Source organism: Lissotriton vulgaris, chromosome 3_2 (assembly GCF_964263255.1).
Source record: "Lissotriton vulgaris chromosome 3_2, aLisVul1.2, whole genome shotgun sequence".
Taxonomy (NCBI): domain Eukaryota; kingdom Metazoa; phylum Chordata; class Amphibia; order Caudata; family Salamandridae; genus Lissotriton; species Lissotriton vulgaris.
The window spans coordinates 247,644,240-247,664,730 of record NC_141690.1 but is presented as its reverse complement, the minus strand read 5'-3'; the positions used below and the strand labels follow the sequence as shown (position 1 = coordinate 247,664,730).

The window sequence follows — 20,491 nt, the reverse complement described above, 5'->3', positions numbered from 1 at the left end:
ACACTCCAGGACAACTGTGTCAAGAAGTTCACAGCACATAGTTGGATGCCTCCTTTATGGTGCTGCACTTTCAGTACAATGCACCTTTCAGTATAGTGCACATTTTCTGGCTTCCGCACGGCTCTTTCTTTATGTGTAGTTCTGGCCCCCAAAGAGGAGTTTCCTGAATTACTTTGGAGCAGGTTTTGAAACTTTGAACACTGTAAATGGAATCAAATATACTAAAAAGACTGTTCCTTTCACCTGTATAAAGGTCCAAGATGGATTATTTCTAAAGAAAGCTGTTGTGAAGGGGAATAAATGGATTGGCTCAGTGGCAAACCCAAGTACAAGCATCAACCATGAGTAGCAAAAAAGGTGCACTATGATGGTAAATAGGGCAGAACCTACCGGCGTACAGTGAACCCACAACTTAGTTACATAAATCTTTACATACCCACTGTGGGAAGCAGGCTCTGTATGGGGTATAACAATAGGTGGTTCTACTGTGAACAGAGATTCCCCAAACGTGCACAGAGCTCAATGCTAACACAAGATACTCTATTAGTGGTAGTGTGGTTGAGCAGCCTTAAGCCTAGTGCAGAGGAGTTTAAGACATTTATTGCACACAAATGACCAATAACTGACAACTCAAAAAGGAGATCCACACCAATTTTTTAAAAATAAGCTTGGTTTGAATTTTCTTTTTAGATCAAGATCTTCGCAATAAGGTAAGTACGTTTTGAAATAAAAATACTTTTCAGTTTCAAAAGTCGACAGTTCAATTTTTATAGAGTTCAATGTTTTCCTATGGAGAAAAACAATAATGCGGTTATATAGGTAAGTATGCGACTTACAGTTCAAGTCTTCGGGACAAAAGGTCGGCAAGTGTCAGGTGGGTACTAATCAAAACACCACCACCAGAGACACAGGGGCAGCTGGGTGCAGAAGTTAAAATCAGAGTAAGGCCCAATGCATTACGATGGAGATTGGGGGTGCAAGACACCACACTATTTGCCGGTAGGTAAATCATTTGCAGGGGCCAAGTTTTGGGGGGTAATAAGCACGGGGCAGCACCAAACATACACCACTAGGGTACTAAATCAGTACAGGCGCTGTGAGAAAGTGCCCTCTTCCTGCTTGGTTGCCCCCACTTTTTGCTCAATTGCTGATGTGCTTTGACTGAGTGTGCCCTGGTCTCCTGCTAATCAGGTACCCAGGGCCTATGTTCTTTCCCTAAAACTGCATTGAAGCCTAAACCCAATTAGCATCTGGGCCACAAGTCAACCTCTGGTAAATGGTACCACAGGTACCCAGGGCACTGTAACCAGAAAAGACCTCTAAGGGCTGCAGCACTTATTGTGCCACTCTTAGAGGTCCTGTACCATTACACTCACACACTGCCTTTGCAGGCGGAGTGTTTTGGTGCAGAACAAAGTGAAGTATCGACATGTCACACATCTCTGTGCGCCATGCCTACAACCCACGCCCTGGCATTGAGCAGTCACCCTTCTAGCTGGGTGCACTATACCAGTGTGGAGGGTACAGGTGCATGAGTCCTGTACCCCTACTGTGTCTAAGTCTATTCTTAGACATTGTAAGTGCAGTGCTGCCATTAAGAATATATGGTGCTGGGAGCTTGTCATTATGAACTCCACAGCACCATAATGGCTACACTGAAAACTGAGAAATTTGGTATCAAACTTCTCAGCACATTAAACCCACACTGATGCCAGTGTGGGATTTAATGAAAAATGTTCAGAGGCATTAGAGATGCCGCTGAAAACTAACCTACCACTAGTGTCCAGGCTGAGTGGCTGCTTTTAGCGGCCACCACCAGACATGTTTCTGGACCCATGGGTCGAGAGCCTGTTGCTCTCTGGGGCCTGAAATAATGCGCATCCTGGGATGAGGTGACAAGCCTCCCCCAAGATGGGCAGGGTTCCCGAAGGGGAAGCTTCAAAGGTTTGCTGCCTTTGTTAGCTTCCCCAGGCCACTTGCTGATTCAGCAACTGGTCTCCACTAGTCCTGACCTCCACTTTGGGTAGGAGAACCGTTGGGAAAAACAAGTGAGGAAGAGAGGTGTGCCCACCTCTGCTAACTCCACCCCTCAGGTCGGGGAGGCAAGGTGAAGCACAAGTCACAGTCCCCGCCATCTTGCAGATGGGGGGACTCAGCCAACCATGGACAGGCTCATGTCCCCCGCCCACTGAAGGATGGCATAATAGGGGGTGTACCCACCCCAGGGAAGGGACCCATTGGTCCAAATCTTTAACCTACTTGTAACACCCCTAAATCTAGCATTTAGGGGCACCCCTGAAACTTGCTTCCTGCAACAAGAAAAGAAGAAGGACCTTACAGCTGTGCTGAACCTAACAAGAGGAAGACTCCCACTTACTTGGTCCCTGCCCTACCAGCCTGTCTCCACCTCGAACCTGCTCCTGCTAAATCCTGGTGTGTCCTGCAGCCAGCAACCTTGAACACCACGGAGGACCTGCGTGCCTTTAACCACAAAGACTGTCTCCCGTGGACACAGGATTTGTTCATCTGCAACCTCTGGCTCCGGCCGGACACCGCGAATCCACACCACTGCCCGAGCTCGAGTGGGCAAACACCACAAGGAGGTCTCCGCTGCGATCCTGACCCAAGATCCGGCAACTCCTGACCTGCCTCAAGCCTCCAGCCAACACCTGCATCCTAAATCGGAAAGGTCCCCTCAACCGCGACCAGGAACTGGTAAGAAGATCCGACCCCAAAAGGCACCCCTGCAAACGACGCCCCACAGCCTTGGTGGCAAACCAGACGGTGACTAACCGACTAACCAACCTCTCGAAGTGGTGGTCGCACCCATAAGTCCTTTGTCCCCAAGACTACAGTGCCTTTGCAAACCAGAGGTTCCCCATTGCAAACAGGGCGCCTAAGGTCGAAACAGCACCCAGCCCCCCTAGTGCCACAGAGGGGGAACCTTTGGTGCTACTTTGTTTCCAGATTTGCCCTGAGCTATAGTCCAGGAGCTTTGCTCCCACAACCAAGTGGCTTGCTCATCAGCAGCCACCAACCGGAGGCCCCCTATCCCCCACTGGATAACATTGGGCCTCAGCACTCTGCACCCGGCCGCCCTAGAGCAGCTGAGGGTGTAACAAGAGTGCATCCTTGACCCTGGGGAACCCCTGAGTCTGCCCACAGAACCTCAACTCCCATGACCAAATACCTTAAAACCAATAACACAATTTTCCTCCATAGGATAACATTGACTGTTTTTCTTGGAAAAGTTTCTAAAGGTGGAGTTTGAAAACCTAAAGAAATTCTTTATATTTGTACAGTTTAAACAAAAACGATTTTACTTACCTGTTTACAGGAAATGTCCCAGAGTAGTATCTAGGTATACTACTCTGTGTAAGAAAAGTAATCCAAAAAGTAACTTACCTGATATTTTACTGAAAAGACCATTCAAGTCTTTGTACTGTATTTACAAAGTATTGCATTTCTCTGCAACCATACTGTAAGTCAAAATCAAGTGCATATGCAATTACAATTCAAACTGTTTACAAACTGCATTAATGCTGGAAAGTATTTACTGCTTACCTGTGCCAGGCTTGCTTGGTTTCAGAAAATAAAATAACTAAAAGAATATTTTTATACAAAAACAATTGGTCTGAGGTTCAGTCTTGGAGTGTGTGAATTCATTTGCTGACTGAGTGTGTACAACAAATGTTCAACACTGTCCTCTGATATTGCCTTACTGCTTGACCACACTACCACAAGTAGAGAGTGTGGTGCTATCTAACTTTACCTCTGCCTACCTTTGGGGTTCCACTGCACTCTGTGCACGCTATGCCTCATTTTGGTATAGTATATACAGAACCAGCTTCATACAGGCGCACAATTAGTTTCAATGGTGAACTTACTTTGGACAAACGGGCTGCAGGCATTGCACCAGAGGTTGCAGGAGGGAAAACAATGACACCAGAGGTAAGTTGAGATGCAGGGGGTCATAGGGGCACCATCAATTCAGCTCACCAAGGCCCAGGAGCTTTGGGTGCAGGGGTGCCTTTAGACGTCTGCAACTTCCTACAGTACCCGGGCGCAGTAAGGGGGAGCCTCTGGTTTCAGGCTATAGGCGTCGCTGTAAAATCCATGAGGGGTCAGCCAAAGCTGGACATGAGGTCTGGATCGCTGGGGAACCTGTTCTGGGTCGGTGGTTCACCTAGACATGGGCCACGGGATGTGTTTGCTTCTTGGGTATAGAACCACTGTCCACTGGAGTTATGGTCTTTATCAAAGTTAGGATGCTGAGAGAAGCCGGTAGGTATAGGGTCAAGTCAAAAGTCACCTTCAGACTTCGCTGCACAGCGTCTTCTTTGCCCTTCTTCTTAGGTCACAGGTAACTAGTTTCACGGCCTTAGGTAGACTCCTAAGTACTAGATTTAGGGTGTGTAACAGGTACGGATAATGGGCACCACACCTTGAGTGACCACACCCTTCATTATGCCATGCTCCCTCCAGTGGGAGTGGGCAGAGTCTTAGCCCTGTTTGAAGGAGTCCCCTCATCTTCAAGATAGTTGGGACTGAAAAGTGTCCTCAACTTTGCCTCAAGAAGGGGTGGAGTTGGCCAAGGTGGGCAAACCTTCTAGGTGTTCCCACCAAAGTGGGGGTGTAAACCGGGAGCTGCCATCTGCTGCTAGCAGGAGAGGCTAGGGGTTGCATTACAAAAGCAGCAGGCCTTTGAAGCTTCACCTTCAAGCACTGGGTCCATCCTGGGAGAAGAGCTGCAAGACCTCAGCTCAGGATGTCCATGGTTTCTGGTCCCGCAGAGGCTCTCCATCCAGGGGTCCAGAAATGTGTCTGTGTGGGGCAGGCTGCCTAAAGCCAATCAGTGAGAACACCAGAGTTGGTAGGTTTTCAGGAGGCACCTCTGAAGTGCCTCATGGGTACATGGCTCAATAAATCCCACACTGGCCTTAGTATGGGTTTACTGAAAGTAGTAGTTTGGTACCAGAAACTCCTGAGTTTAGTGAAGTCATCATGGTGCTGTGGGGAACTCTAGTTGTCAAGTTCCCAGCCCATATACTCTATGGCTTCCCTGGCACTCACAATATTAAAAATAGACCATTATACTTTAGGGGCGTATCTGCTCATGCAGATATGCCCACACTTGTGACTTACCTATACCTAGGTAGTGCTAGTTGGTATGGCACAAAGGCAGTATGCCATGTAGACTTTGTTGCTTTGTAAGCACCGGGCCATGCATGCTGCAGTGGCAGTCTGCATGGCCTATGTGAGAGGTCCCTAGAGCCCCTCCCACCCCTCCCCTTCAGTCCCACTGCACTAGGTACGGATGTAGCTTTTACCAGGGCCTTTCTGGGGGCCTGAAGGGCCAATTGTGGATGAGTTTTGGGGAAAGACCACTGGAACTGGGAACCTGGACAGCATGGACCATGTACTCTACAGTCAAAGTTGCATCAAACGCCAGGCAAAAAGTAGGGGGGTACTTTAACAGAACCCCATGTTCTCACGCCCGTTAATGCTCCTGCAAAATGTCGCCATGCAGAAGGTGGATATTTAAAGTCAGCATGGACAAGAACTAGATAAACACATGGGGCGATTGTCAAAGCTGGACAAATTCATACAATTTTAAGGGCCACTATTTCACATCAGAGCCAGAATACAAGACAGAATTTAGCCAAAGTGACAGTCATTCACAACCATCAGTGATTCAAGGCTAAAATAGGTAATTAGGCGGTGACTGATCTAGCATATGAAAAAGGTACAGTAAAGTAACGAAATTGAGGATATTGTTTCAGAGGGTTAGGATTTGATTTATATATTTAATACTCAAATGTCTGAAATGGTTGTGTCTGGAGTGAAATGCAGAGGATGCTCAAGATGAAAATAATAGGTTAGTCATGATCACAGAAAATGCACACCAAGAGTGGAGGCAGAAAAAGTGCCACACATCATAAAGAGTGCACATTTCACCTAATGATAAGCAAATATTCACAAAGCCCACCAAATCATTTGAGGAAGTAAAACAGAGAAAGATGTTTTAGTGAAACCTCTTTCGTGCCACATTCAAAAACTGTGCAGTTTGTTTGAAACAATATCAAAAGAGAAATAATCAACGGAAATCACAAATACAGTCCAGCAAAAGAAGAATAGTGAAATGAAAGGTGAATTGCAAATGCTACTTACCAGTATGCATCTGTTCTTGGCATGTAGGGCTGCTGACATTCATATCTGTGCATAGATCGCCGCCTAGTGTTGGGTCCGGATGATTGCACATTGTTGTCCTGGAAGAGTCTTCGAAGTATCACGAGATAGGTGGCTCCTCCCCTGGACTACAGTGCGCATGGGCATCGCCTCCATCCCCAGATTGTTTTTAGCCATTGGCAGAGATGGAGTGAAGAATGTGAGTGATGACCATGCTATGAGCATATACATATATACCTATGAATGAAATACTGCAGCTGCTACAGGCGCCGGGGAGGAGGGTGGGCGATATGAATGTCAGCAGCCCTACATGCCAAGAACAGATGCATACTGGTAAGTAGCATTTGCAGTTCGAGGCATGTGGGCTGCTGAATTCATATCTGTGCATAGAATACATAGCAGTCCCTCCATTAGCGGCGGCCGCCCGTGCCAGCTGCAGCAGTCTGAAAAAGTGTTTTTAGAACAGCCTGACCAACAGCTGCCTGCTGTTTGGAGTGCACGTCTACACAGTAGTGTTTAGTGAAAGTATGTGTGGTAGACCATGTGGCTGCTCTACAGATATCTTCTAAGGGAATGTTACCTAGGAAAGCCATAGAGGCCCCCAACTTCCTGGTGGAGTGGGCCCTCGGTGGGATAGTGAGAGTGCGCTTAGCTTTAGCGTAACAGATCTGAATGCATTTCACTATCCACCTAGCGATCCCAGCTTTGGAGATAGCGTTTCCCTTGTGGTGTGTGGCAAAAGCAACAAAAAGCTGCTTGGTTTTGCGAAAATCTTTTGTCCTGTCTACATAGTACATCAAGGCCCTCTTAACATCAAGGGTGTGGAGCATCCGCTCCGCCAGCGTCTCTGGGTTTTGGAAAAACACCGGCAATTCAATTGTCTGGTTTATGTGGAATTGTGATACCACCTTGGGCAGGAATTTAGGGTTAGTGCGGAGCACCACCCTGTTAGCATGTACTTGGAAGAAAGGTTCTTGGATGGTGAGCGCCTGCAGCTCGCTAACCCTCCGTAGCGATGTGATGGCTACTAAGAACGCAACCTTCCAAGTCAGAAACTGAAGCTCACAAGAGTGCAGTGGCTCAAAGGGAGGACCCATCAGCCTTGTAAGAACCACATTGAGGTTCCATTCTGGAGCTGGTGGGGTCCTTGGTGGAATGACTCTTTTGAGTCCTTCCAGAAAGGCCTTGATAGCAGGGACCTTAAAGAGTGACAGGTGTTGCCTATTCTGGAGGTATGCTGCCATAGCAGACAGGTGAATGCGGATGGAAGAGTACGCCAGATTGCATTGATACAAGTGGAACAGGTAACAAATGATGTTTTGAATGGAAGCATCTAGCGGGTCAATATCGTGGTGAACACAGTAGATGACAAACCTCTTCCATTTGGCCGCATAACAAGCTCTCGTAGTGGGCTTCCTTGCCTCCCGAATGATGTCCATGCAATCGGGAGGAAGATTGAGGTAGCCAAACTTTAGGACTTCAGGAGCCAGATCGCCAGGTTGAGCTGTTGCGGATCTGGGTGCTGAATGTCGCCATGGCTCTGCGTCAGAAGGCTGGGAGTGAGATGAAGCCTCTGATGCGGTACCACGGACAGTTCTAGAAACGTGGTGTACCATGGTTGGCGAGCCCACGTTGGAGCAACCAGGATGAGAGTCATCGAGTGCTGCCTGAGCTTGCGTGCCACCAGCGGTATCAGAGGTGCTGGGGGAAAAGCGTACGCAAATCTGCCTGACCAGTTCATCCACATCGCATTGCCCTGAGATTGCGGGTGTGGGAATCTGGCGGCGAAGCTTTGGCATTTTGCGTTCTCCTTTGTGGCGAACAGGTCTATCTCTGGATGACCCCACCTTTGGAAGTACGGTTGGAGTACTGATGGATGTATCGCCCACTCGTGCATTTGATGGCTGTGCCTGCTGAGCAGATCCGCCATTTGATTGTCCTTGCCCGGGAGATGCTCTGCCATGAGGAAGATGTTCCTCTGAATGGCCCACTTCCACATGCTCTGAGCCAGATGAGACAGCTGCGGAGAGTGTGTGCCTCCCTGCTTCTGAATATAGTACATGGCCGTCATGTTGTCCGTCCGGATCAACACGACTTTGTTGCACAGATGTACTTTGAACGCCTTCAAGGCCATGAAGATTGCCATCAGTTCCAACACATTGATGTGCATCTTCCTTTGCTGTAGTGTCCAGAGTCCCTGCACCGTGTACTGGAGTACATGCGCTCCCCATCCCTGGAGAGAGGCGTCCGTCGTCAGGATAATCTGTGGCACAGGCTCTTGGAATGGTCGGCCCTTGCAAAGGTTTTGTGGATTCCACCAATGCAGAGAGTTGTATGCCCGACCGCTCACCAACACTAGGTCTGTCAGTTGCCCATGAGCCTGAGTCCACTGACGTGCAAGGCACTCCTGAAGCGGACGCATATGTAGTCTCGCGTGCGGGACGATGGAGATGCAGGAGGCCATCATGCCTATCAACTGCATGAACACCCTCGCTGGAAGCGAGTGTTGAGGTCTGAACCGCTGGATCAGCGCCTGGATACTGGCGATTCTCACTGAATTTGGCTGCGCAGTGGCTGCCAGAGTGTTTATTGTCGCGCCCAGATACTGTCGCACGTGGGCGGGCTGGAGATGGGACTTTGGATAGTTCAGAGAGAATCCCAGATCGTGCAGGAGATGAATGGTGCGTGACACATGGTCGACGCACTGTCGTTCTGTCTTTGCCTGAATGAGCCAGTCGTCCAGGTAGGGAAAGACGTGGACGTTCTGGCGACGGAGATGCGCCGCCACAGTCGCTAGGCACTTTGTAAAGACCCTTGGCGCCGTGGTGACCCCGAACGGCAGAACCCTGAACTGGTAATGCTGGTCTAAAATCGTGAATCTGAGATACTTCCTGTGGGAAGGATGCAGGGGGATATGAAAATAGGCATCTTTCAGATCCAGCGTAGCCAGGAAGTCCCCCTGCTGAAGCAGGGGAAGCACCTGCTGCAACGTGAACATACGAAAGTGCTCCGAGAGGATGTACCAGTTTAGGGGCCTGAGGTCCAGGATTGGCCTGAGGGATCCGTCCTTTTTGGGAATCAGAAAATACAGGGAGTAAACCCCTGTTCCCCGCTCTTGCAATGGAACGAGCTCTATCGCCCCTTTTTGCAGCATGACTAGAACTTCTTGCTGCAACAAGGTCAAGTGCTCGCCTGACATAGGACGGCTCCTTGGGGGTATGTCCGGTGGAATGGAAGTAAGCTCTAGACAGTACCCGTACTGGATAAGAGACCTCACCCACCTGTCCGTGGTGATGGACTTCCACGCCGGCAGGAACTGCTGGAGTCTCCCCCCCGACCGGTGTTGTATGGTCGGGGGGCAGTGACAAGACGTCACTGTTTGTTGGTGGTGGTGGTGGACCTGGAGCTATTGTTTCCACGTCCCCTGCCCTTGACGTTATTGCCTCTGTAACCACCTCTACCCTTGTTGTTGTACGAGGTTTGGGTGTTACTCTCGTAATATTGTGTGGACTGCGATGCCTGTCCCCTTGAGGTGCCTCTGGAAGTTGAGCGGCGAAAGGAACCACTCCGAAACTGCTGACTTTGTAAAGCCCCCATAGACTTGGCAGTTTCCGTATCTTTTTTCATTTTCTTCAGGGTGGCATCCACCTCAGGGCCAAACAGGTGGTCAGGATTCACTGTTTGATTCAGTATTGTAGTTTGGATGTCGGGTTTGAACCCTGAAATTCTAAGCCAGGCATGGCGTCTAAGCAACACACTGGTATTGATTGCCCTGGAGGCTGTTTCTGCCACATCCAGTGCACATTTTATGGATGCATTCGTAATGAGCTTTCCTTCCTGAATCAGCATTTCTCCTGCCTCCTTGTATTGGTCAGGCAAGTGTTGCAGTATTGACTCTAAGGTGTCATAATGGGCCCTATCATAGCGTGCAAGTAGGGCTTGAGTGTTAGATATTCTCCAGATATTGGCTGCCTGTGCAGCAATTCGTTTGCCTGAGGCCTCAAAGATCTTAGACTCTTTGTCGGGGGGAGGAGCGTCACCAGTAGTTTGAGAGTTCGCCCTCTTCCGAGCGTTGGAAACAACCAAGGAGTCCAATGGCAAGTGTCCCTTGATATACGTAGGATCCGTGGGCGCTGCCTTATATTTCCTGTCGATGCGAGGGTTGACCACACGCGCCCGGGTGGGCTCCTTGAAGACCTCCGTTGCATGTTTAAGCACCTTTTTAAGCATCGGCAGCGTTTTGACTGACTTTTCAGCTACAGAGAAAGTGTCAAACAAGAAGTCCACATCCACGGGGTCCGAGTGCAGTTCGACGTCGTGGTTAGCCGCAGCTCGTTCGATCAGAGCATTAAAGGCCGCTGAGTCCTCCGTCGGGGACGTTTTTGCCGCAAAAAGTTGCGCGTCCTGGCCCGACTGCGGGTCCTCTGGGTCGCCTCCGGCGGACCAAGGTTCGTGCTCCTCCTCCGGATCTGAGTACGCCAGATAGTTGTACTCGGCGTCTTCCTCGTCCGCATCGCCTGCGGCGGAACGCGTTGGCGAGTGTCCCAGGGCTCGTGGGGACACAGGTTCCACCAGCGCCGAAGATTCCGCAGAGTCCCTTTTGTTCTTGAGAGGGATCTTAAAATGTTCCAACGCCGGCTCCGTCGTGATCTTCCTTTTGAGGAGAGACAGTTTCCCGGTGTTGGCGTCGATGATTACCTCACGACGTTCCTCTTCAGCAAGCGGTTGGAGCCGAAGCTTCGACACCACCAAGGCAGCTTTCGGTGCCAATACCTCCTTCGAGGGTCCGCTCTGTTTCGGCGCGAAGGCCTTCGGCGCCGACTTGGGAGGAAGGGTGAAACGGATAGGTGTTTGCTCCTTCGCAGGCTTAGGCGTGAGCTTAGGCGTCACAGTGTCCTGAGCGGGAACCACACTGTCCTTTCGAATCCGCTGCAGGGATTCCGCCACCTTCTTCGTCAAGGCCGGAGAGGGCTTGACCGGCTCGAGCGACTTCTCAGCGTCGAGAGCCTGATCACCAGCAGGCACCTTCTTCGGGGCCGACGCCCCATGCCTATGTGCGTCGTCGCCCTGACGCTTCTTCGGAGCCGTCTTCGGGTCCACGACCCCTTTCGGAACCGACGCAGCCGCGTCGGACGATTTCGCCTTTGGCGCCGACCCCGAGGGCTTCGGGTCGGCCATCTTGGCGTGGCTCTTCGAGTCGGCCATTTTGAGTTTCTTGGAAGTTGACGCCTCCAGAACCTTCTGCACCAGCGCCACTTTCACTTTCAGTTTCGCATCCGAGGGTGCGTGACCAGTGGGCTTCACTTTCGTTTTCTTCAACGCAAGTGGCTTCTCATAAATGTCCGCGACCGGGCCCGGAGGCGGGGACGTAGGACTCATAATTAGATCTTGGGTAAGGCCCGAAGGCGATCCCTCGACCTGGGCCGTATGAAGGGGAGTAACCCCTGAGTCTGGTTGGGGATGCTCTTCCTCCGAGCTATCCTCCACAGTGGCAAAAGCCCGATCGTCGTCCCCTACCTCGTCGGTGACTTCGTCAAAGTTCTCCTCACCCGCGTCGTAGGTCTCCCCCTCGGACGCGGGACTAGAGTCCGAACCTGGCGCGTCGTCTTCTCCCTGGACAGATTCCTGGAATATGTCGTCTGGTGGGGGCGCCGCAGCCGATAACTGAGCCTGGAGCCTATTGGCCCGACGAATCTTCAAAGTCTTCTTGCACCGGAATCTCGAACACGCCATGCAGCTGTCCTCGTGGTGATCCGGTGACAAGCATGTATTGCACACAGGGTGCACGTCGAGGTGTGAATATTTGGAGTTACACACCGGGCACTTCTTAAACGGAGTTCGCTCCATAGCAAAAGTGTAGTGTAGGCCCGTCCACGCCGAAAGCACGTGGAAGGGCAGCAAGAGATCGGAGCTGAGAGTCAGAAAAGAAACCCGTACGCAACTATACCGACGCCCAGCCTAAAGACCTTTTGGTCTCGAGTAGAAGTTGAACAACGATCGGTTCCGACAGAGGGAACCGAAACACATCCGAACCCAATGGCGGAAAAAAACAATCTGGGGATGGAGGCGATGCCCATGCGCACTGTAGTCCAGGGGAGGAGCCACCTATCTCGTGATACTTCGAAGACTCTTCCAGGACAACAATGTGCAATCATCCGGACCGAACACTAGGCGGCGATCTATGCACAGATATGAATTCAGCAGCCCACATGCCTCGAACATGACAAATACACATGTAGGGTAGTAGATAAGTTAACACAGAGGCCAATAATAAGAGTAGCTGATTGGAATAGAAAATGCAATGTAGGCACCAAAAGTTAGAGTAGGCTTGGAAACCTTTAGCAAGCTACTGAGAAGCAGGAGGTGATACCCAGAAGGCGAATGAAAGTGATGGGCAGGGTTAAGTATAGCAGACAAACTTAACAAGTGAACTGTTACAAGCACACAGGTTAGAGAGTGGATGCAGCTTAAATGGAGGTCAGTTATCAAGGTCAGAGCCGCGACGCCTACTGATTGAGCTTAAGTAATTTGTGGGCAGAGTGGAACAACGTGTTGAAACAGACACAAGCTTCATACTGGATGTGTTCTGTACTCAAGATGGCAGCCGGTTAAGCTTCTTCCTGCAACATGCCAAGAAGCAGTTTTGCCACATTTACTTGACGAAGTTGGATCTACACTTCTCATCCAACAAGGTACACAACATGACCCTACCATGATTTAGGTAGACGGCGGGAGTGTAGATAATGTACATAAACTGATGTCTAGGAGATTCTGATTAGTAGGATTATTTAACTTACCAATGTCATAGGCCATGAAGTCTGAAGAGAAACACTTGGCGCCATAACTCATTGAGGTATCATTGTGAGTATTCCCACCAAATACCAGCATAGTTCCACTGATAATCACAGCAGTGTGCAAGTAACGGAAGAAACGGCTGTCCTTGCAAATTGTCCTTTGGAAAAAGAAAATCATAATTTTTTAAGAACTAAAATACATAAAAGTAATTCCTTTGAAACACATGTGCAGTATGGAATTACACTAAGGAGGGACTTCACAATCAAATGGTAAACCTTTTCTGCTCCCAAACATAATAGGGTCACACTTGTTTAAATATGAGATCTTCCCAAATGTTAATGTTCTCTTTGTGAACAAATTGTGCCTCATTCGAAATATCTGTCCCGCTACAAAGAACACTGTAAAAAAATAATTCTGCAAACATTTGAATCGAAGATGAAAATGATAAGACACAAGGACCTTCGCATTCAACAGTATACAAAACATTTGAATTTGCAGCCACAGGATAGGCAACTATAACATTAACAAAACTGAACTAAAATGTGATGTTCTACATCCTTGGCGCTTAAACCCATACTAAGCTAGACAATCACAAAATTGTAATAGTTCTGCTAAAGTAGAGAAAAGAGTAAAGGCAATGCTAAATGCTCTTAAAGAGAAATCTCTATGCAGCAAGGGAAAAAAGAGCACAAGGTACATACATCGTGTCCATCTACTTAAAACAAGCATTTGCAATGCAATGTGTCTCGTATTTACAAGAGATTAAGCTATTGGCATTGTAAATGACAATGCCTTTTATTTATCTGTTTTGATCATTAGTATATCCATAAAAGGCATCATCATATACAATGCCAATAGCTCAAACTCTTGTAGACGCGAGACCCATTTAATTGCAAAGAAGCGTCCGTCATTGTCCCACGCTGCTTGGAAAGTGAATGCGTGCATGGCGCGCTGAATGTTGCAGGAAAGCATGTCGTGTCAGTAGTAGGAGAAACTCATCAACGAGAATAGTGCTTATAGACTAAAAAAGACATACTTTTTCTGAAGCAAAAGGCAAATTAACACTACAGGGAGAGCTTTATAGACATTTAACTTCCTTATTAAAAATTGGAACGTGCATCCAAGATTACTTTAGGGCCCAATATGCAAACTGACTATTCTGAATAATTTGTTTTCCCTCCAGATCTAGTCAATGTAATAATAAGCATTTAGTATTTAAAAAACAAGGAGTAAATACGTTCTCTAAATAATTACTTAGGAGACGTAGTAAAACAGGGAGCCGACAATAATGTCCACCGTTGACAATTCACTGCTCAAAGTTTTAGAACGGTTGGGTGCCCTTCCTCCACCTACATTTAGTCCTAACAGCTGTTCAAGGTATTATGAAAATATCAATTTCACAAACAATCAATAACAATAAATTGAGCTTTTTAGAAAAATAAAAAACTATACAATAAACGTCAATAGAAAAAGAAGAACCAATTTAAGAAATATTACAAAGGTATACAAAATGTTTTCAATGTATAGATCAAAACTATTTTAAGACAATGCGCTCAGAAATATAAACTGGTACATATAATATTTGCTGTGCAATACAAAATCAGACAAGTGGCAAACAGAAGGGATTATATAGCAAGGGAGATTAAGGACAACACTGAAGCAACATCAAGCAAGACAATACGTTCTTCGTTAGTTACGGCCACATATGCGTTGACGGCGTTTCGAGCGTCCATGAAAATCTATTTCATTGATATACTGCGACCCCAGATGATTTCACAGGTTTGAGTGGTGTACAAAAATTGTACAAAACAACGGAAAACAGAACTCTAGATACAAGATGCAAAGTTGTGACATGCACAGCTTATGTTTTTAAATTGCACCTCACCAAAGGCTAGTGGAAATTAAAATTCTAGATTCAGTGATGTAAAGTTGTGAAGTGCACAACTTATATTGATACAGGCATCTCCCCAGTGGCTGCGTGAATTAATATGGCAGAGCTAACCAAGGGTTACTGGAGAAGTGTGGCTCACTGGTTAGAGCAGGCAGACCCTGAAGCAGAGGTCAGACCCGGGACCAGGGTTCAATTCCCGACGCGGCAGGGTCTTGAGCTCAAATGTCCACGGACTCGATAATTCTCGCTTCGGTGCCTGACCTAATCATGGGTTCACACTCTGCAACTCTGGGCATTAAGCTTGCTTAATCTCCACAACGGCCCCCCGCGGCGGGATGCCTGGCTTTCACCTTGGGGATGCCCGTTAGGGGCTATTTCACAGGGAAAGGCCAGGACGGGTTCCCAAGGCAAGCGCCGAGATGCCTCCGGGTAGTCGAGCGCTATATAAGAACATACAAAAAAAAGGAAAAAAAAAAAAAAGGGTTGGGAGAGCAAATCTCATATGCTTCACTCCTACGTTAGGGCGAAACATCCCTCACGCAGCATTAAAGTCTGGAAGCCCCCCACCTACGCCACAGCTTCATGTGACTGCAAGATGCTCAAGGTTGTTGTTTATCCACAAGGAGATTTCATAGACAGATCTCTTATATTCCCAGTAAAACAGGAAGTGCTCTGGAGCTCAGGAAAAACTCGACACCCTGGCTTTCAACCTCGAGTCTCCAAGAAGAGAGGGAGCAGATGGTTTTTCGAGGTAGATGCCATCAAAAACTACAGAGGCGAACTAAGTATTTGTGGGCGAGGAATAAGATGTAAGGTGAATTAGGGTCAAAAGGAGAGTGACAACTTGCAGATAAGGGGCGTATTGGTGAAGACCACTCAAACATAAAAAAATCCCCTTATGTGGTCGATTACATTTATCTGCCACCAAATCCCAAGTTTCTGTAAAATAGTGGATGAATCAGACTGGGTAAACAACTAGGTTCGAGCCTCAGCGTCTGCTCAAAATCTGGCGATTCTGGGCAAATCATTTCATCTCCAAGTGCCTACCAAATAAGGATAATGCGACTTACCCAGTAAACATCTGTTATTGCCATGTATAGCTGTAGATTCACATGCTTTGCATACTCCTGCCATCTAGTGTTGGGTCCGGATGTTTGCAAATAGTTTTTCTTAGAATAAGTCTTTTGCAGTCACAAGTTAGTTGACTCTTCCTTTCGGTGTTAGTACACAGGGGCATTGACTCCATTGTTTGATTGTTTTCCCACAGAGGGTGAGAATGGAGTTAGTAAGTAAAGAATAGAGATGTCCATGTGTATGTAGGTAGAATAAGATAGAGAACTGCAACAGTTACAGGTACCTGGGGAGGCGGGTGTGTACATGTAAATCTACAGCTGTACATGCCAAGTACAGAGGTTTACTGGGTAACATCCGTTCGAGGCATATGAGCTGAGGATCACATGCTCTGCACAGATTATAGAGCAGTATTCTCCCAAAGCAGTGGCTAACCTGTAGCTGTTGGAGCTGTCTGAAACAGTGTTCTAAGTACTGCCTGGCCCACATTAGCTTGTTGTCTAGCTAACACATTACACAATAGTGCTTGGTGATTGTGTGCGGTGTAGACCATGTTGCAGCTTTACAAATGTCAACTATGGGGATGTTTCCTTAGAAAGTCATAGTAGCCCCTATTTTGCGAGTGAAATGAGCTCTAGGGGGTATAGTTGAAGTTCTTTTTGCTTTTGCTTAACAAGTATGAATGCATTTAACAATCCACATGGCAATACCCGACTTGAATATAGGATTGCCCTGGTATGGTGGTACGAAAGCAACAAAAAGTTGTTTGCTTTTAACAAATCATTTTGTCCTTTAAATGTAATATAAGAGGGCTCTTCTGACAACTAAGGTGTGTAGAGCTCTTCTGCCACTGAATCTGGTCGAGGAAAGAATACTGGAAATTCAACCGAATCATTTATATGAAAGGCAGAAACTACCTTAGGTAGAAATTTGGGGTTACTACAAAGAACCACTTTGTTTCTGTGAAGTTCGAAAAAAGGTTCTTGTATGGTTAGTGCATGTAGTTCACCCACTCTCCTCAGTAAAGTAATTGCAATGAGGAAAGCAGTCTCCAGGAGAGAAACTGTGGACTATGTTAAGATTCTACACTGGGGCAGGTGGAAGTCTTAGTGGTATAACTTAAGTCCTTCCATGAAAGCTTTGATTACTGGCACCCTGAAAAGCGATAAATGCTGCCTATTTTGTTAATATGCAGCTATTGCAGCGAGATGTAGTCTGACAGAAGTATAAGCTAATCCTGACTGCTGCAAGTGTAACCGATAACAAATAATATTTTGTATTAAAGCATCAAGGGGATTGATGTTATTGCAACAGATATCAAAACGGTTCCATTTAGCTACATAACAGGCATTTGTAGTAGACTTTCTGTCCTCTTTGATAATGTTCACACAGTCTGGTGGGAGATTTCGATAACCAAACTATGATTTCAGGAGCCAGATCGTGCGGTTCAGTTGTTTGGGATCTGGTGTCTGATTTCTCCATGGCTTAGTGTGAGGACCCTGGATGTGAGATATACCTTTTGATGTGGAATTCAGGACAGCTCCAACAGGGTTGTGAACCACGGTTGACGGCGACAGCTGTGGACTCTGGTCTCCGCAATCCCTCCACATTCACTCCCAATGCCAGTGTGGTACCTCCAGAAGTTCACGTTCAAAAAGGCAGTCCTCAAAGAAATCACAGAAAATCGTCCTAAGAGAGGATTTCACACCAGACTGGAAGCCGAGGCCATCAAAACCCTGGCCAATGACCCTGCCATCTCTATAAAAGAGGCAGACAAGGGAGGGGCGATCGTAATTATGCTCACCGCCAACTACAGGATGGAATGTCTGCGCCAGCTCCAGGACATTCGATATTACACCCCCCCGCCCCCCTTGCGGAGGATCCCACCCCACGTTGCCGGACTTCTTCAGGGCTTAAAACAAATTCTCTGGTATCCGAACCAGAAGACCACAACTTGGCGCTCCTGCATGTTCCAGCCCCTTGACTTCTCTGTGGGCCGACTTTTGCTTCCTTGTTGACAGCGACTGTGACTAGGATCTGTGACCTTGCTTATAACTCTTCAAGCAGTAAAAGATACTTCATGAAAACCTTAAGACGGATGTGAAACCTGATACCAGAGAATTTGTTTTAAGCCCTGAAGAAGTCCGGCAACGGACGAAACGAGTCGGCTATCCGCAACTATCAAAAAAAGAAAATAAAGAATAAAAATTGAATAAAAGAAAGAAAATCCAAGTCACTACTTTTGTGTGTCTCGACTTCGACCCATGCCTTGACGTAGACCTGGATCTTCTGCTCTTCTCAGGTCTCGACGTCGATCTACTCCTAGCCCTCGACGGCGATCTACTTCTCACCCTCGACGCCGTCTTCACTGCAATCGATACCACATGCCTCGACAAGCTTCTCGATGGATATCTCAACCTCTGTTTCGACGTCGACTTGTGTCTTAAAAGGGGATGTCTTAGACGCCGGTTTACTTCTTTCCACTGGTCTCGACGTCGACATACCCGACGCCGATCTAGACTTAGACGTCGATCTCACTTTTTCACTTGCTCTCGACGGTACCTCATGATGCCTTTTCTTACTCCTACCATCAGGAGAAGCATATCTTCGACGTTTTGAAGGAGAGGAGCCTTCCAGATGAAACTTCACTTCTTGCACTCTTTTCATGATGTTTCTCCCTCTCCATAAGCCCTAAATGATGAATCTTCTCTCTTTCCTTCAGAGTTCTTCTGAAAAGTTTGAGGCAGTGGTAACATTTCTCTATGTCATGTGTGGAAGGCAAACAAACCACACACAGAATGAGGATCTGTTTAGGACATCTTCCCACAGGAAGGACATTTGTAGAATAAAGGTGGCATAAATGACTAAACATTAATTATGAATTAGTTAGAAAATTGAGAAATACCACCACCAGTCAAAACGGTCGAAAAAAGTAGGAAAAAAACAAATTCTGACTGAAAAGCAATCAAATTCAGTAGAGCTCAAGTTTCAGGTTCCTCACAGAAGAAGCCGGAAAAAATAACTGACCTAACGGTCACCTGTGGGGCATGATGGGAGCAGGGGTCTCCTGGAGGCCTTAAAGGCAAAGTGTTCAGATTCTATGAGGCCTTAAAGGCGAGGTGACAGTCTCCTTTACTATACAGGGATGGTATTTATTTATGCAGCCTACTTAAGCTAAATGCCTTAGGGCTGCATATTATTAGTTTATACATGTATATGTGTATAATTATTTTAGTACTATGTACTCTTTTTATATATTTTACACATATATATGTATTAGTCTATATGTTCCGGGTTCCCGCTTATGGGCAGAGATAATTCAGTACTTAGGACTATTGATAAGTATCCCCTGGAAGAGAAGTCATTGTTCGGTGTTGGAGGGGAAGGCGCATGTATTGAAACCTCTACCCTTGCAATTGTTGCCTCTAACCCCCTTTGATGAAACCCTTAGAGGAAGAGGGTTGATTGTTGCCTTTATAAGTGGTAGAGGCAGTGTCTGAGGAGGTATTCTTGGACCCTCCGCGATAGACTGAGCGGCGAAAAGAACCACGCCCTGCAGTTAATTGGAGGGCTCACATAGATTCGGGCACCTCTGTGTCCTTCTTTATTTTTTCTAATGATGAATCTACCGCAGGGCCAAAGAGGTGTTCCTTATTAAATGGTGTTTTCAGGATAGAAGTTTGAACCTCTAGTTTAAAACCTGAAATGCGTAACCAGGCATGCCTTCTTAAAAGAACGCTGGTGTTGACAGCTCTGGCCAGTGTCCGCAGCATCTAGGGCGCACCCGATTGAATTATAGGACATCAGATGTCCCTCCTGCACAAGGTCTTGTGCCTTGGACTTGTGCTCATCAGGTACAAATTGGTGCAACTGCTCCATTTTGTCCCAATGAGCCCTGTCGTACCTAGCTAAAAGTGCTTAGGAATTGGAGATGCACCAAACGCTTGCAGCCTGCGAGGCTACTCTTTTCCATAAAGCGTCTAGGAACTTAGATTCTTTGTTGGGGTGTAGCATCTCCTGTGGTTTAGGAATTGGCCCTTTTGCTAGCGTTGGAAACTACGAAGGAATCCAATGGTAACTGCCCCCTTATGTATGCTGGATCGGAAGGTGCCAGCTTATATTTCTTGTCCATCCTAAGGGTGACAATAAGTGCCCTGACAAGATCATTTTAAATGTCATCCACATGTCTGATCATACCCTTGAGCATGGGAAGTGTGTTTGAGGATTTTGGAGTACTACTGAGGGTTTTTAATAGAAAATCTTCTTCCAGGGATTTGTTATGCAACTGAACCCCATGGTAGTTAGCAGCTCTACCCAACAGCAGGTTTGTTAGGGTACAAATCAGGATCATTCCCTAGGTGAAATGGTGTTGTAATCGGTCCATGGGTCTGTAGGTGTTGGCTCCTTGTCCCCCATCCCCATCATCTTGATCATCAATACAATGACTTTATTGCGCACCGAGAGAAACAGGAGAAACCGTGTTGGACCGGAGCACAGCAATGCACGTCCAAACCAGATGGTGGAAAAAACATTCCAACAATGGAG

The 20,491-nt window shown here is 47.2% G+C and overlaps 1 protein-coding gene across 1 annotated transcript in view; it reads right to left on the bottom strand.

Moving 5' to 3' along the window:
* Window positions 1-20,491, bottom strand: part of ATRN (attractin) — a 960,574-nt gene that overhangs the window by 724,399 nt on the left and 215,684 nt on the right. The window contains exon 10 of the mRNA XM_086964304.1: window positions 12,987-13,141. Coding sequence (XP_086820430.1) covers window positions 12,987-13,141 — 155 coding nt within the window. The remainder of the gene's footprint in view (window positions 1-12,986; window positions 13,142-20,491) is intronic.